The following is a 16,476-nucleotide window of genomic DNA, read 5'->3' on the forward strand; positions in this document are numbered from 1 at the left end:
AAAACATCGTAAGAAGAAAAAAAGTAGAAAAACAACAAAAAATGAATGCAGTAGTGTCCCTGAGCCAGACAGGGTAGAGGGTAGTGAAGGGCAAATTTATGACAGGGAAGATGGGGAAATTGTCTCAGAAGGAGACTATGACAAGCACCAGACAGGGGGAGAGTCAATGGACATTGATGAGTCGGGTAATGAAGAATTTAACCAAACTAAAATAGTGCAACATGGAGAGACTGAACATGGTGATGGGAAAGCAGGTGAAAAACCAAACCATAAAGAGCCTGAGCTTTGTGATGGGGAAGCAATTGAACAACCAGATAATGGGGAGGCTGAACATAGTGAAGGGGAAGTAAATACACAAACAGAAGCAGCAGAGACCACAGAAATAGAGTACGATACTGATGCTGGCAGTCTTGTTTTCCCCAGTGACTCAGGGGAATCAGAAGGGTCTGATATGGATACAGTTAATCCCTATATTGGACTAAGCAATAGATCCAGGCAACGTATAGGCAAAAATATTGCTGTTAGAAGAATAGAAGACACATGGACACATAAATATAGGTATGATGAGCCACAGGAATATCCTAATGATAGCAGTGATGATGATGCAGATGATGAGGGGTGGTCATCACATTTGCATCGCCATTCAGAAAAACCATTCACTGGCCCTGAGCCTGGGCCAAACATACACATTGCTGAGAATAGCACTCCCCTTGATGCATTTCATACAATTTTCACTCATCGCTTAATGAAAAGACTTCGCAAAGAAACTAACAAGTATGCTGAATGGAAGCAAAATAAAAAACGCAAAAAAGATGTATCATGGTATCCTGTTACTGATGAGGAGATGCAAGCATTTTTGGGAATAGTCATAACCATGGGTGTTGATCCGAAAATGGCACTTAATGATTATTGGTCTACCACAGAAAGCCTAAGAAATGAATTTGTAGCCAAAACCATGTCCCGTAACAGATTTAAAAAAATAATGCAGTATTTTCACTGCAATGATGCTGACAAGGATCCAGCCAATATATCCATGCCTTTATTACGTGATGCTGGTAGACGGGCACAGCCATTGTACAAGGTAGCACCAGTGATGGATGAAATTATGGAAAAGTCATGTTCATCATACAACCTCCACAGACAAATTGCAATTGATGAAGCCATAGTGGGCTATAAAGGGAGCAAATCTGGTATTCCCACTGTATTCATCCATGGTAAACCTCGGGCCAAGGGGTTCAAAGTGTATGTAATGGCTGATGCAGTATCCAGCTATGTAGGTGCAATTGAGTTCATGACCACAACTGCAGCTGACCACACTAGAGCTGACAAAGTAACACTCAATTTATGTGTTGACTTGATTAGACATATCGGTGGACGTAACCACATCTTGTACACCGATAGTTATTACTCAAGCCCAGAGCTTGCAATGACCATGTTGAATGAACATGCTGTACTCACCATTGGTAGCACTCGCCAATCAAGGATAGGATTTCCTACTTGCCTCAGAGGGGAAAAAAAAAACCCAAACATGGCTAAAATAGAGCATTTAGAGCGGGGTCAGTTTGAAGCCAGACAAAAAGGAGAATTGGTTGCAGTGGTTTGGAAAGACTCCAAACTATTCAGTGCCCTAACAACATGCCATGATGGATTTCGCCATGGAGATAGTCGGGTAGTTAGATATGTGAAGGATAAGACGACTAGAAGACGTGTTGCATTTACTCTGCCTGCACCTGATATGATAGAAAACTACAATGAATATATGGGTGGAGTTGACAGGGCAAACCAGCTGAGATCATACTTTTCTGCACAGCGCCAGGCTCAGAAATGGTGGAAGTATGTTTTCTACTTTTTCTTGGATATTGCTCTGGTCAATAGTTTTGTAATATACAAGGAGGTGACAAAGAGCAAAATGGCACACAAGCAATACCAAGCTGAAGTGGGTATTTCTCTGGTAGGTGGTTATACATCTCGAAAACGACTGGTCCGAAATGCTGAACAAACCATTACAACATACAAAAACCATGTATTGGTGAAATTAGCAGGACGTGGCCACAGCTGCAGATTTTGTATAAAAATGGGGCGCAAGACAAGGGCTGGAGGATACCACATTACTAAGTACCTATGCAGGGAGTGTGGCATCAATCTGTGCAAAGATTGTTTTTTGCCATATCACCACGTATCCACAGGAAAAAGCACCATAACCTGTGAGACACAGTATGATGAAGCAGACCAAGTGCAGGCACAACAACTATGGGCAGATAGAAGACTCACTACAGGCAGAGGAAGAAACCCCACAGTGAGAGGAAGACCAACACTGAGAGATGCAGGCAAAAGGGGACAAAGACAGCGAGGAAGAGGAAAAAAAACATAAACCAGGATGGGCTCATTGGGGTGGGGGGACATGAACAAAAACATAGAGTAGGAACAAGGAGGTGGGGGATGGGGTTAGTGTTGGGGGCATATGAAAAAAAATTACCAAGAAAGTTGGGTTTTGGAGCAGGGACTTGGTCAGTATTATATAATCCTGACCATGTGCACTTATATTTTGCAGGATTTGAAGAAACGAAAAAGATACATCTGCCATAGTTGAAATTTAGCCTGTAGATACTAGGTAATAGCATTTATTTGTGGCAAAGCAAACATTATTTATTCAGTAAAAATTTATAATTTTGTGTGATTTAGTGATAACTTTTGACTAACCAATTGTGATTCACCATGATTTAGTGCCTGTCCAATTGTCATTTACTGTGATTCAATGCCTCCGATTGAGATTTACTGTGAATGAGTGACTGGCCACTCAAGATTTATTGTGACTCGATGTATGTCCAATTGGGTTTCACTGTGAAAATTTACCTGACCAGTTGTGACTCACTGTGAAGCCAAAAAGTCAAATGTAATAAAGTGTCTGCCTATTGTGATTTACTGTGATTCATTGCCTCTCCAATTGAAATTTACTGTGAATGGGTGTCTGTCCGATTGAGATTTACTGTGAATGAGTGACCGTCCGATTGAGATTTACTGTGAATGAGTGACAGTCCATTTGAGATTTACTGTGAAGCAACATAGGTAAGTGGAATACAGTGACTGCCTATCGTGATTTACTGTGATTCAATGCCTCTCCGATTGAGATTTACTGTGAATGAGTGACCGTCCGTTTGAGATTTACTGTGAATGAGTGACCGTCCGTTTGAGATTTACTGTGAAGCAACATAGGCAAGTGTGATACAATGACTGCCTATTGTGATTTACTGTGCCTGATGCCTGACCATTCAAAATTTACTGTGATTCAGTCTCTGTCCGATTGTGAATAATTGTGAGTTTGCCTGCCCAGTTGTGAATAAATGTGAACCATGTACAATGCCCGGTTGTGATTTAGTGTGTCGGTCTACAAGGCTCAAAAACCGGCCAGCCAAATCCCATTCACATTAAATCACAACTGGGCTAGAAAGAGTCTTACCCCCTGGTCATAAGAGAATTAAGTAAGGAAAATCACAGATTTTCAGGATACATATAAAAGGAATACACAAGATTTCATCATTGTAAAAAGAAAGAGATAGGTAGCTTCTTACAGCGTCCAGAGTTCAATTACCTCACCTCTTCAAAAACTAAGTGGGTAAATTTATAAAAAAACAAACTTCTGGAATATACAGTACCTTTAACTTAATTTTAACTTAATTATAAATATTAAATTAAAAAACTCATAACTTTAAAAATTGCATTATAAAAAACATAAAATAATGGCATATAATCTGATTATACAAATGCATTGCATGGCTGGCTCAAATACTTTCATAAACAATTTACAACTTATCGCTGTTCCTTATCACTTTTGATTAAGTTCTGCAAACAATTATCAAATTTGTCAATCTGACACTGAAACATTTAGGCAGGAAGATGATGGAGAAACAGACACACAAACAATGTTTTACAAAAGAGAAAGACAAAACAAAAAAAAACATTTTGATTGTTTTTACCAGTGTCTGGCAGTAGTAAACTAAGACTAATTGAAAATAAATTCAATTGGCACCTCACACAGTTAAAAATGATTGTTTTGATTTTTTAAAAATCACAAAATTACTGCTATACAAATAATATATAGGTATGTATAATAACATATATTTATAAGTTTTTCCAGAAACATTTACAAACATGTAACCACATTATCTCATTGCATACTTACTAATAACAGACCCAGTTAAAGGATCTTGTTGGCTACAAATATTAAACATGCATTGTTTACTTGCTGTAATGTGCCTAGCCACAGTAGAACACTATTCAAAACACTTAAGGTAGAAGCCTAGTCATAATTTTTGACAAAATTGGTAATAAATCGCATGACAATGTTCATTAGTATATTATGTACAATCATGAAGCTAATGTCTCATGGTACAATGTAATAGCATTATTTTGTGTGTTACAGTTATGCTTTTTGAGAAACGTGTCCTAATATTTCTTGAAAATTGCTATTTTTAGAACAATTCTATAGAACACCAATGTTAAAGAAAAATTGCATTTGTTGACACTTTTTAAAACCCAGATTTTTTAAATAATTCAGAACAACAAAAAGTACTCCATCATTAACAATATATGATTTTTTCAGCCTATGTCACCAGGCTAGATTTTGAGATATTGCATAATATCTCTGCCATAAGAACCTGTGGTAAAAGTGTTATAATAGTGTCAAAATGGCGACTTTCCACTAAAATACAACCATCAATTTTATCGAAAAAAAGGCTGGTGACCCCCAACTTTATTTACGTCAATATCCTTATATTGCCTTGGAGTACAATTTATTGCAAAATGAATAAATTCTGGGTGTTTTAATTTATGAGTTGGCTTCTACCTTAACAAATAGTTAAGATGTAAAAATAAAAATATTGACCAAGTTTTATTAAAGCAACAATAACTGTGATTTTGAAATTTGTTTTTGTTTAAATATAATCATAAAAAGATGACCAAATCTTACGAAAATATTGTTTTAGACACAAATGCATAAACACTACACAAGGCTAAAGTCACATAAAAAGCACTGACAAAACTAAGGGTTGAGTAGTCGCCATTTTGTATACTCAGTGCTAAGCGTTTGCTTATTTCTATGATAACTAAAAGCAGAACATAGAGTTTATTCTTTCCTTCACGAATCAGATAATTAATTTACAATTATGACTATCCCTACAACATTAAATTTGCTAAAATTAAACCCAATGAATATTTTTACCTTATACAAAACATTTTGCAATGAAAATAACACTTTAACTATTGAAACACTTTGGAATCATACATGTATAAGATATGATGCACCACTTTAAGGTTGATCAATACAGTTGTTACAACTACAAATGTGGGCGGGTTTGAAGTGTGGATGCACAGGAGTATCCACATGAGGACACATTCTATTGTCAATGTATTAGCATAGGACAAACTACTAAAACTGCTGTATTTGTACAAATACATTCATAACCATATTTTTTATTTTTGAAAAATATGGTACTAGACACATTATTTCATTATCTTCTATTTAAATGGGTCATGTTTTAGTTCTTCCGCATAGAGTACCATGTATGAACTTGTGTAATTCGTGTAAAGTAATATCACATTCATAAGAATTCCCAGGAAACTATTTTGATCAATCTTAAGTAAAAGTAAATGAATGTCTACTACGATGTACTGCAGCAGAAGTCAGATAGGGGTTTGCATCCGGCTCCTCAGTCAGCATTGCTACCATTTCCCATAGCCCAGTCTGATTAGAACGGCGGACGCCATCAATAACCGCCTGCACATACAATCCATCCTCAAATGTAGCCGCCATTGATACTGGTTCAGAATCCCAGCTCAGCTTATCCTCTCTTCTCTCAAATGCATCTTTTAGGGCACAGATAAGCTTCAAAACACCTTTGAAGTATGGCAGTGGCAGTTCCTTCAATACAGCATCAGAAACCCCAAGTCTCTGCTGTTCTGATATGAGGAGAGAATCAGCAACTATTATCTCTTCTTTGGTCATGCCTGATGACTGACCATACAAGTCAGCTTCTCTGACAGCAAGACGACCTTTTGTACCAACAATGAGTAATTCCTGGGAGAACACGCCAGAGCAGTGAGAGTTCAACGTTATTGTGGCAAAAGCACCTCCATCCAGTTCCATTTGAAAAGTGCAGAAATCATCACTTGTGATTCGCCGAATACCATTGATTTTGGCAGTCTGCTCAACCAAAGTCTTTAATCGTCCTTGCACTTTGATTGCTTTTTGATTAATTAAGTAGGTGATGATATCAATCATATGTGAACCAATGACACTCAGTGTGCCACCTCCCATTCCTTCATCACATTCCCAGTTGTATTTCTCCTTTATTATACTCCCGCAGTGTACGCGAATTTCACACAATTGCACAACCCCAACGTATCCATCTCGTACAAGTGTCTTCATACGTGAGAATGCAGGCAGAAATCTCAGTCCATGACCCATGATAGACATTAGGGTAGGATAATACCTGGCAGCGTTAACCATTTTGAATGCATCAATCTCGTTCAACCCAGCGGGTTTCTCACACATAACATGTTTTCCAATACCCAATGCCTTCACTGCAACCTGTGAGTGCATTATAGGCGGATTACTGATGCATACTAAGTCTACGTTATGATTCAATAGCACGTCATCAACGCGGTTCGTGTAAAACGGGATGTTCATATCAGTGGCTATTTCCTTGGCTAGTTCCATGGTTGGAGCCCAGACCGCTTCAACTTTAAAACCCACTGCTTGGAGTAGTGATATTTTAGCACGGGCAAGGGACCCATAGCCAAATAATCCGACCCCAGGTAGCATCTTCATTTGATACAGTTTCGCGGATATGCGACAGACGGGAAATAATACACTATCAACATCTCGCATAAAAACAAATGAAGGCGAGAAAATAAGTTACCGGTATCTTCAAGTCCAAACAAACCGATTTATATTTTCTGTTTTCCGTTGAAACGGTTTGTGACTGTTCCTCAACTCCGTTTAAATCCTTCCTCTTCTTTTGTCAAGTAGTGTTATTGTACTGTCAGCAGCTTGACAAGCGCGGGAGACATTTTTTCATTCAGGTTAAAATAACGACGTGACCTATTTTTTCACCTCCTCAATCCATATTTTGTTTGCCAAGTCCTGTCGGTTTGAAGTGCGCCCCCATGGTGCTCGTTTGCGACAGTCAGTACACTTTAACAATTTAAATGAGGTTTGGTGGATGTTTTACGTTTATTATCATTTCTTTCTGTAATTGTGTATTTTTATTTATCGTTTAAACCAAATGGGAGACGAAGAATAATAGACGAGCAGGCAATCTATTGTACTCCTGGTTTTGCGACATAAAATTGACCTTTGACTGTATACTTATTTGCGACATAAACATTTAGTGTAAAGGTCACATTTACATAAACTTATAAATTGGTACGCATCGATACATGACTTCACACTTGCGAATTCTTTGGAGGAGGTTTCATTCGTCTTGGTCTGCTGTTTTGAAACCAGTAAGTACTATCTTTTATTTTACACTTTAGCTATTTGCAAACTCATTGGACTAGAGGTGTTGACACTGTGGAGTGTGGTTTTGTATTATTTTCTGTCATTTAAGATTTTATTTATATCCACCGTTCCGATTCCGAGTCAGTAGAATAAGCTATCACAACACGAGTGTTAACAATGGCTGTCTACGTACAAAGTGTTCAGTAGAACCGTGGCAGTAAGTTTGCTTCCGATTTGTTCTAAAAACTAAAAACCGTACGGATCGCCAGATTGAGGTTAGTTTTTTTACAGCGATCGCAAGATAGATAAATACACCTAACTCCCGCGTAGGTAATTACCAATGGACTTTGCAACAACCCATACACTTTCCTAGACGCTCCAACGAAAGAAGGGCTGTAGTGACTAGTGCTTAGACGTTCTATGATTTGATTTATGAAGGAGGTAAAATTTACCTCCATGACTAATGATAGTCTAACATTCATGACGTATTTCTTCATAGTTTGGATATCGAGGTAACATTTAAATCCAACCCTTGTAAAAGACGCGTTCTGAATATATAATTGAACTAGAACAAAGGCCATCACACTCTCAAATCAGCGTGAAGACCACAGTCCCCTTGGCCTAATGGTTTGTTTTTTTTAACTAAAAAAGTTACCTCCTTGCACGAAATGTCTTCATCCTTTCGCAAAAAAAAAAGCAGGCAAGGTGATATGTAGCAAAAAAATCAGTGAGTTACTCTTAAAAACAGCAAAATGTGAAATGCTTTGTATCTCTGCCTGTCCCTGGGCATAGAGCAAAGCTCAAACATAAACAAAATACCCATGGTAATAGCTGCAGACACCTAAACTATGGAGCTCCCTGCCTAAACTTACCTAAACTGCAGTCTCCAAACCTTTTCAGAGTCGGTTGCTGTGAGTGTGAGCACTGTCCCTCAAACCATGGATGTACTAAGTTCTTAGTACATCCATGCTCAAACAGTGTTGAGGGATGGTGGTGTGAGGAAAGTCAAATTACTCTTGAGAAAATAAAACCATTGAGTTCAGCCATAGACCTTTGGTCTATGGTTCAGCACACACGAAAAAATTACAGCCCAATTAGGAGATACTGAAATGAAGAGAACAATAGAACAAGTGTAAGGGGGGAGACAACATAAAAGTTACCCGGTAGTATGTGTATTAGACTAATGCAAATAGGTTAAAAACAAACCATATCTTAAGTCAAATTGAACAGATCGTTTGTGCCAGATCTTTTCGCCATCCATGATTCAAATTAGTCAGAACTCCAGGCATGTTAAATATGAGACAGGCTGAAACTTGGACCAAGAAATTGAATAACCTTTGTACAAACTGATTCTTGTCTACCACTCTCTACAAAGGCTCTTTCCAAGAAGAACTGTTGTAGCCTTTGGCAGTATTAGTGTCCTCAGTAATGCGTACAAGCTCTATAAATAACTATCCCATGGATATAACCCTTTATTGTGTAGGCTTATTTTTTCAGTGTGGTTGATTTATAAGAACTACTGGTAGTGTAATCTAAATACTAGTATTTATTTATTATCTCTGTGTTAAAATATTGTTATCTCACGTGCACAGCATGGGCGGGTCAAGTAGACCATGGTACGACCATGAGATAAAAATAGATTTACCTCCATGGTACAACCATACAACAAATTTTAATTTAAACTTTTTAAAATGCATATCACATTAGGTGACCGAGTCCAGTGTAAATTATAACATTTTATATTTATTCATTGACACAACACTGATTTTAAACAGTAAGTAAAGCAGTAAGGTCACTAAAAAGTACAAAACAATAACAAAATAATTGAGTAAAAGATAACATGACACAATGGAATTGTAAGAATGTTGTCAGTGATAGTTTTGGCAAGTATATCCATCAGCTAGTTTCAAGTCAAAATTCTTAAAAAGGCAAGGTAATTTTAAAGTGTTAACATTATATATACATATCCTTGTGCCTTGTTTACTGTTTGTTTGGTACATCCTGGTATAAAGGAAATAAAGTCATACACATACAGGAAATGAGGTCATTCATGCATGTAGTGCACACTCAATGTACTGCTTTCAGGAAACTTGTTTTCTCTGGAAACAATGTTTGAAAATAACATTCCAGGAAAAATTGTTCTGGTGTTTACATTTTGTTATAAAGGGTTAGTTATTGTTTTACTCTTATGGGTGGAGCATGCTAAGGAAGTGTAATTGACATGTATGCATGTTTGCCAAATTACTGTAATAGTGCCACAACATTTTATTTACTGTGGAATACTTGATTTTCGCTGGAATTAATTTTCGCTGAAAAGGCTTTTTGGGCCTTTTGCTTGGAATTTATTTTCCCTGATTTTTGATGAGATTAATGTGAAATATAGGAAAAAAAGTATATTCGCCGGAATTTATTTTCACGGAATCATCCCTTCAGCGAAAATAGCGAAAATAAATTCCAAGCGAAAATAAATTCCAAGTGAAAATAAAGTATGCAAACAATGACATGCTGGAAGTCTGTAAGCAGTTATCAAATTTATTCCTAACAATCATGAGCTCAAAATCATCACTCACTCAGTAGCAAACTATTCTGATGAATTACTAGTATATCCACACATAATTCTTACATGTACCGGTATATTCATTTCTTGAATCTTGTGTAATAATAAAATCATACAGTTCTGTGGATCACATTGCTTTCACTAATATGTAACTACCGTTAAATAGTAAAACAGCTAGATAAATTGTGCTCAAAATATGCTTTTAAAAATTTCTAATAAATTCCTGAAAATAGATCAGTACTATATTTCGTCAATGATTGAATCATTAAAATATGACTCATTTTGACCACAGAAATGCCTCTGTGACTTATGTGAGTGCTACTATAAGATCAAATATGGTACATGTATGAATCTTTTTTGCATTATTAAAAAATGTTTGAGTATTTAATTTTTTGGCATTGAATTACTGTATTGGGGGAAAAAGTTACAAAACAATTAGATGACAGTTTTAGGCTTGTGTACCTCCTAAAGATTTTTGAAAAGAATTGTTTGAACATACATTATAGGCTTGCTTCTAATACGGTAACTTGTAATCACGAATTTTGTTGAAATAATATTTTAGTGCCTGCCTTTTTGTTATCAGCTAACCATCTTGACTTTTGACCCTGTGAATTGGCTTATCAAGTTACTCACCTTTTTAGCTCGCGTGTGCGAAGCATACACGTGAGCTCTTGTGGTTGAATGTGGGTGCGTCGGAATGTTGCATCGAAAACTCAAAATATACTATTCCAATCAACAAGAAATTAAAAAGAGAAGGCGACTAAAGAAATTTTCACCTGAGTAGGCTCCTTTGATTTTTTTTTTTAAATAACCAAGACTTGTTCTAAATTGCTGCATATATCATGTTTGTAAAATACAAATTATATTTTTATTCCACAGTTTGCAATTACAAAAATGACATATTATGAACCAGATATCCCAACACAGAAAGCCACGTTCGCACTTAGCTGATTTTGGTTCCCCGAGGCACAGTTTGGCTGTGTCGACGGGGTTATCCACACCAGGGTCGGATACACTGGAGGAAAGAAACTGAATCCAACGTACCATGACTTGTGAGTATGAACTTATTTACACATAATTAACTCAATGGCAGGACTTTGACACATGGCCTAGTCCCTTGCAGTGAAAGTATCAAGATACTGTGTGGTGATATATTATATCAACATCCTGTGAGGTCATGTGATACTAAGTTCTATTGTGGTTCCATGATGCCATCAACCCCTTCTATTTAGTGCTATTATGGGCCATACCCAAAACTTTCAACATACATGTACTGTGGAATACTTTATTTTCGCTGGAATCAATTTTCACAGAAAAGGCTTGGGCGTTGTGTATGGAATTTATTTCCACTGATTTTCGATGAGTTTAATGTGAAATATAGGAAAAAAAGTATATTCGCTGGATTTTATTTTCACAGAAAATAGCGAAAATAAATTCCAAGCAAAAATAAAGTATTCTACAGTAATGAGTGAGATATAAATTGTTTCCCGTTTATCTGACCTGGAGGTGCATCATAATTACTATGGTGTGAGACTATATTGATTGTTGATTTTATTATTGTTTCTTTCCACCATTTTCACATAGAGGTGACCACACAGAAACTGTTGAAATGGATTTTGATCCAAAAACAGTTTCATACGAGTCGTTGCTGAAAATGTTTTGGGAGAACCATGATTCTACCGCTTGTCACAACAGACAGTACATGTCTGCTATCTTCTATCATGACGACCAACAGAAAGAGTTAGCTGAGAAGACCCGTGATGAACATCAGAAGACGTTGTCAAGAACCATTGCTACCAAAATCAAAAAAGCTGACCGCTTCTACGAAGCAGAAGAGTAAGTCAATATATCAGAATTTTTATTATTGAAAAGTTTTGTTACAATACTAAAAACGGCTGCAGTTTTATGTGGGATAAATTTTTTTAATTTCATTAGAAAATTGCAAAATGTTTTAGCAACTAGTATTTCACTGGCGATTTTTGACATGGGGTCACCTTGACTTTCATGAAATTCAGTCTTTGTTATCAACCTCAAATATCAAATCCTGGTTCCTGAAATGTTGCAGTCATCATGGCATATCATATTTGCTCTGATAGAAATAGCCTGTCACTGGTCAAAATATGTTCAATTTCAATCATCCAACATACAATAAATGCATATTTTGGCTTATATTTCTATCTGTAGTTTTATAGTGCAAATAAGGCACTCGCATGAAAGTTAAACATGAATTGTAGAACATTTGGAATTGGTTTACACTTCCCCTTATAACATGGAACTACAAACGGTTTGTAGTTCCTTGCTTAGAATTACCAATTTTAGAGTTTTTAATAATTCCCAATTTGAATCATGAGGGCGTGTTTCCACTTGATTTATACAGCAGTGATTTGTATTTCAAAATGCTATAAATTCCTTCCAAGATGATGATACAACTTGCAGTAATATGTCACTTCAAAACTGAAATAAGTTTAAATCTGTTCTTTCCTGTAGTTATCATCAAAAGTATCTGCTGCGTAATAACCGCGGACTATTCGCAAGCCTGAATTTATCAGCTAAGGAGATTCTAAACAGCCATGTGGCAACACGATTGAATGGTTATGTTGGTGGCTATGGAATGCTGGAGCAGTTCAACAAGGAGTGTGACAAGTTAGGATTGAGTTCTGAGCAAGCCAAATACATACGCCAGGCTGCTCGTCGTGGCCCTTTACACTAACAATGATTTGTCAAGGTTTGGAATCTTTGATTTGATCTAGTGAAAATGGTTAAGATCAGGTTGTAAATGATTAGCCTTTTTAATGCCATAATTTTTATCACTAAATTTCTTTTGGACCAAATTTACACAATTTTCAAAAAAGTATACACATTTATTTTGTGAAAAGTTGATTTTGGTGTAAATAGGATTATCATTTTCATCTGCTGACCACCAACCACCTGGTGACCTCATCTGCTGACCATCAACTTGCTGGTGGCCGCATCTGTTGACCATCAACTAGCTGGTGACTCCATCTGTTGACCATCAACTAGCTGGTGACTCCATCTGTTGACCATCAACTAGCTGGTGACCACCAACTAGCTGGTGACGCCATCTGTTGACCATCAACTAGCTGGTGACCACCAACTAGCTGGTGACCTCATCTGTTGACCTCTATATGCAAACTCAATGAAGCCAAACCTTACATAACTTGTTACTGAAAGAAGAAATCTGCACTTATAACTTGGTGTATTTCTAATTTATTAATTTTTTTACATACACAGGGTGTAATGATGTCTGATGGTCAATTCACTCACCAAAGTGAATCCATTAGACTGATGAGATATTGCTCTGATATGTCTTAACTTTTTATGTCTGAAATACACATTTGACTTATAATTGTAATATTTCAATCTTGCAGTACGTACAATTTGTCTGTTTTAACTATATAGTAATTAATCCACTAATACTCACTATTGTCTGTTTTAACAAATTAATTAACCTTGTCTAATTTAAAACACAGCAATCAATTTTTTACTGTGTAAATCCTATTTAGATTTAAAAAAAAATCCTTCCAGTCATGTAAACAATGAACAATTTCCTGCTAAAATCCATCAAGTATCTATGTATTGTAACTCTAATACATTGCTGCCAATAACTATCGCCTAGTGATACCAGAAAGTAATCTCAAGTGATAAATGCTGTTGTCATTAATATTTCAAAATAACAATAAAATAATACTATATTATCCTTATTTTGAGATGTGCACAAATTCATTTCTTCAGTGGTTTATGAAAAGAATTCAAATAAATTTCACATTTACAGCACCATAAAACATTTACATAACTGCACCCTCTGAATAAGACTTGAATATTCAATAAAGGAAAATTTTTTTTTTAAATATTCATACTTTCATATGCTGATTAATAATAGTGTGAGTTTTAGTGAATAAAGTACAATGTTATTGCTATGCTCAGGAAATTGCTATTATTGCCCACTGTATGAGAATGGTGCAGTAAAACTAAATCTTTCAGGTCTTTGATTTTATTTTGAAACTTGTTGAATCCCATGTGAACTAATGTGCCATGGACTTGATTCAAAACTAATTAGGTCTGTAAAACCTACTTGTTCAGTTGTTCTGAAAATATCAAAGGCTTGGAAAAGACCACATGCCATGGCAGGCATAGTTAGATACTGTAGAATACTTTATTTTCGCTTGGAATTTATTTTCGCTGAAAATAAAATCCAGTGAATATACTTTTTTCCCTATATTTCACATTCAACTCATTAAAAATCAGTGAAAATAAATTCCATACAAAACACCCTAAATTCTTTTTCAGCGAAAATTAATTCCAGCTAAAATAAAGTATTTCACAGTAATAGAGGAAATTGATTTGATCTCCTTAATCCCCTAAATTGGTATCGGGAGATTAGTGATGTTCTACCAGATGTAAAAGATAAAATATGTTTCCACACAATAAAAAAAGCCAGTCCCCCCTCTTCAGTATAGCAATTTCTGTTTGATGATGGTCCTGTCAAAACATGACATTGTTAATGACAAAATCCATGTTGCTATTAGGAGAAATGTTATTCATGCTTGAAATAAAACAAGATGGCTGCAAGTCTGGCATCTTTTATCTACCAAGTTATTAACGTACAACATTGATTGTCAGTTAAAGTTGTAATCTGTTGTACAAGGTAATGCACATCTCAGTAGGAAATCCTGCCATTCATCAATTCATTTCCAATCAGAATCTCTCGTGTTATCCCAAATGATTTATGTACATTTTGATTTTTGACTATAAACATTGAATACAACCTTTGGAAGATATTCCTTCAAATAAATATAAAAGTGTATATTATGATGAATGACAAAAATTTGAGACTGTACATGGGTATCAGAGATATGGTAATATAGCTAAAGTGAAATTATCGACAGTAGACTATCTTTGAGCTGATCATAAAACAATTTGGCTTGCATATGTGTCCCTATAATCCAGACTGTCATCTTTAATCAAATCACAAAATTAAAATTTATACATTTGACAATTTGTCAAAAGTATCAATGAAAACAGTACATACATGAATGTGATATATTAGTGAGGGAAATGGGCTGCCAGACCATCTTTGATCCAATTATGAAACTAATTGTCACAGAAGAAAAACAAGCAGCCGGTCAGCTGAGATGGCTCCGCTGTTAGCAATGCACATTTCAATTGAAGAACAGAAGATATCATTAGAAAATGAACAATATGTATAGTATCAAAGCAATGGGACTTGCTGTTTTCAACAAGAAGTTGAAAATATCACTTTTTACCAAAAATGACAAAAATAATCACCAAATTTAGAGAATTAAAGATATCATTATAAATTGAACAAATCTCAGAGAGGTCCACATGGAGTGCCTATATATGTAATATCAAAGCAATTGGACTTGCAGTTTTTAACAAGAAGTCGAAAATGTCACTTTTTACCAAAAAATGACAAAAATATTCACCAAAATTAGAGAATTGAAGATATCATCATGAAATGAACAAATCTGAGAGAGGTCTACCCAAGGTACATATACACAAAGTATCAAAGCATTCGGGCTTGTAGTTTTCAAGAAGAAGTCGAAAAAGTAAAACATTGACAAGGACAATCACTCATATGATAAGCTCCGCTCGACAAAGTCGACAGTGGAGCTAAAAAAAAGCATTATGGCTGCCAGTTGGCCATTTTGAATAATTTGTGAAGCTAATCATTGATGTGTATTTCAACATGTATAATGTATGTACCAAATCTGACTGAAAACCAACAAAGCATGTCCAAGATACTTACAAGATTGCTGCCAAACAAACTAACATGGACATATATTCCAACATGTGCCAAATATGAATGGTCCACTAATGTTGGAAATATAGTACCGGGGGGTAGTATGACCTAAAAGCAAGATATCTACCAGTTGGCCATCTTTGATCTGATTGGTAAAACAAATTGTCATGGACATGTATATTAACATGTATAATGTACCAAGGTTGAATGAAAATACACGTCCAGAATACTATGTATTCCAAAAAAAAAATGGCTGCCGTCTTGGATTGAATCGTCCTAGTTTTGAACAGGGATTTAAAGTGGACAAGTCAGATTTTTGATTTATGAAAGTTCTAGTACTTTCGAATTCTATTTAGACTTAGTTTTTATTGATGATGCAAAGTGAAATTATACCAATATTGAACTCTACAAAGCTCATGTGTGAATACAGAGTATATGCAATCATTGATATTTTATAAAATCATTTTAGGAAATGAAAAAATCACAGAGGGAATAATGACAGAGCTGAGTTGTTTTTGCTTAAGGTAGAGATGCAGGTTGGGAGACTATATTACTAATTAATTGCCTCTAATCACTGTAATTACATGAGTAAAATATGCTTTTTACCAATCAAGTTATATATCATTTGAAAGAGTTTTA

The 16,476-nt window shown here is 35.8% G+C and overlaps 2 protein-coding genes across 2 annotated transcripts; one reads left to right on the forward strand and one right to left on the reverse strand.

Moving 5' to 3' along the window:
* Nucleotides 1–3,391: 3,391 nt before the first annotated feature.
* Nucleotides 3,392–6,826, reverse strand: LOC100368973 (glucose-fructose oxidoreductase domain-containing protein 2-like). The gene has a single exon (XM_002731328.3). The coding sequence runs from the start codon at nt 6,824–6,826 to the stop codon at nt 5,633–5,635; it is 1,194 nt and encodes a 397-aa protein (XP_002731374.1). The 3' UTR covers nt 3,392–5,632.
* Nucleotides 6,827–7,360: 534 nt separating this feature from the next.
* On the forward strand, nt 7,361–16,454 carry LOC100368822 (peptide methionine sulfoxide reductase-like). Its single transcript, XM_006812221.3, has 4 exons — nt 7,361–7,503; nt 10,935–11,107; nt 11,640–11,891; nt 12,543–16,454. The coding sequence occupies exons 3-4, from the start codon at nt 11,665–11,667 to the stop codon at nt 12,763–12,765; spliced, it is 450 nt and encodes a 149-aa protein (XP_006812284.1). The 5' UTR covers nt 7,361–7,503; nt 10,935–11,107; nt 11,640–11,664; the 3' UTR covers nt 12,766–16,454.
* Nucleotides 16,455–16,476: the final 22 nt, after the last annotated feature.

This window comes from Saccoglossus kowalevskii, chromosome 6, assembly GCF_978046115.1.
Source record: "Saccoglossus kowalevskii chromosome 6, keSacKowa6.1, whole genome shotgun sequence".
Taxonomy (NCBI): domain Eukaryota; kingdom Metazoa; phylum Hemichordata; class Enteropneusta; family Harrimaniidae; genus Saccoglossus; species Saccoglossus kowalevskii.

Coding starts and splice junctions, on each gene's coding strand:
- LOC100368973 (XM_002731328.3), bottom strand. CDS start 6,826: ATGAAGATGCTACCTGGGGTCGGATTATTTGGCTATGGGTCCCTTGCC.
- LOC100368822 (XM_006812221.3), top strand. CDS start 11,665: ATGGATTTTGATCCAAAAACAGTTTCATACGAGTCGTTGCTGAAAATG. Junction 11,892..12,542: donor CGCTTCTACGAAGCAGAAGA/GTAAGTCAATAT, acceptor TCTTTCCTGTAG/TTATCATCAAAAGTATCTGC.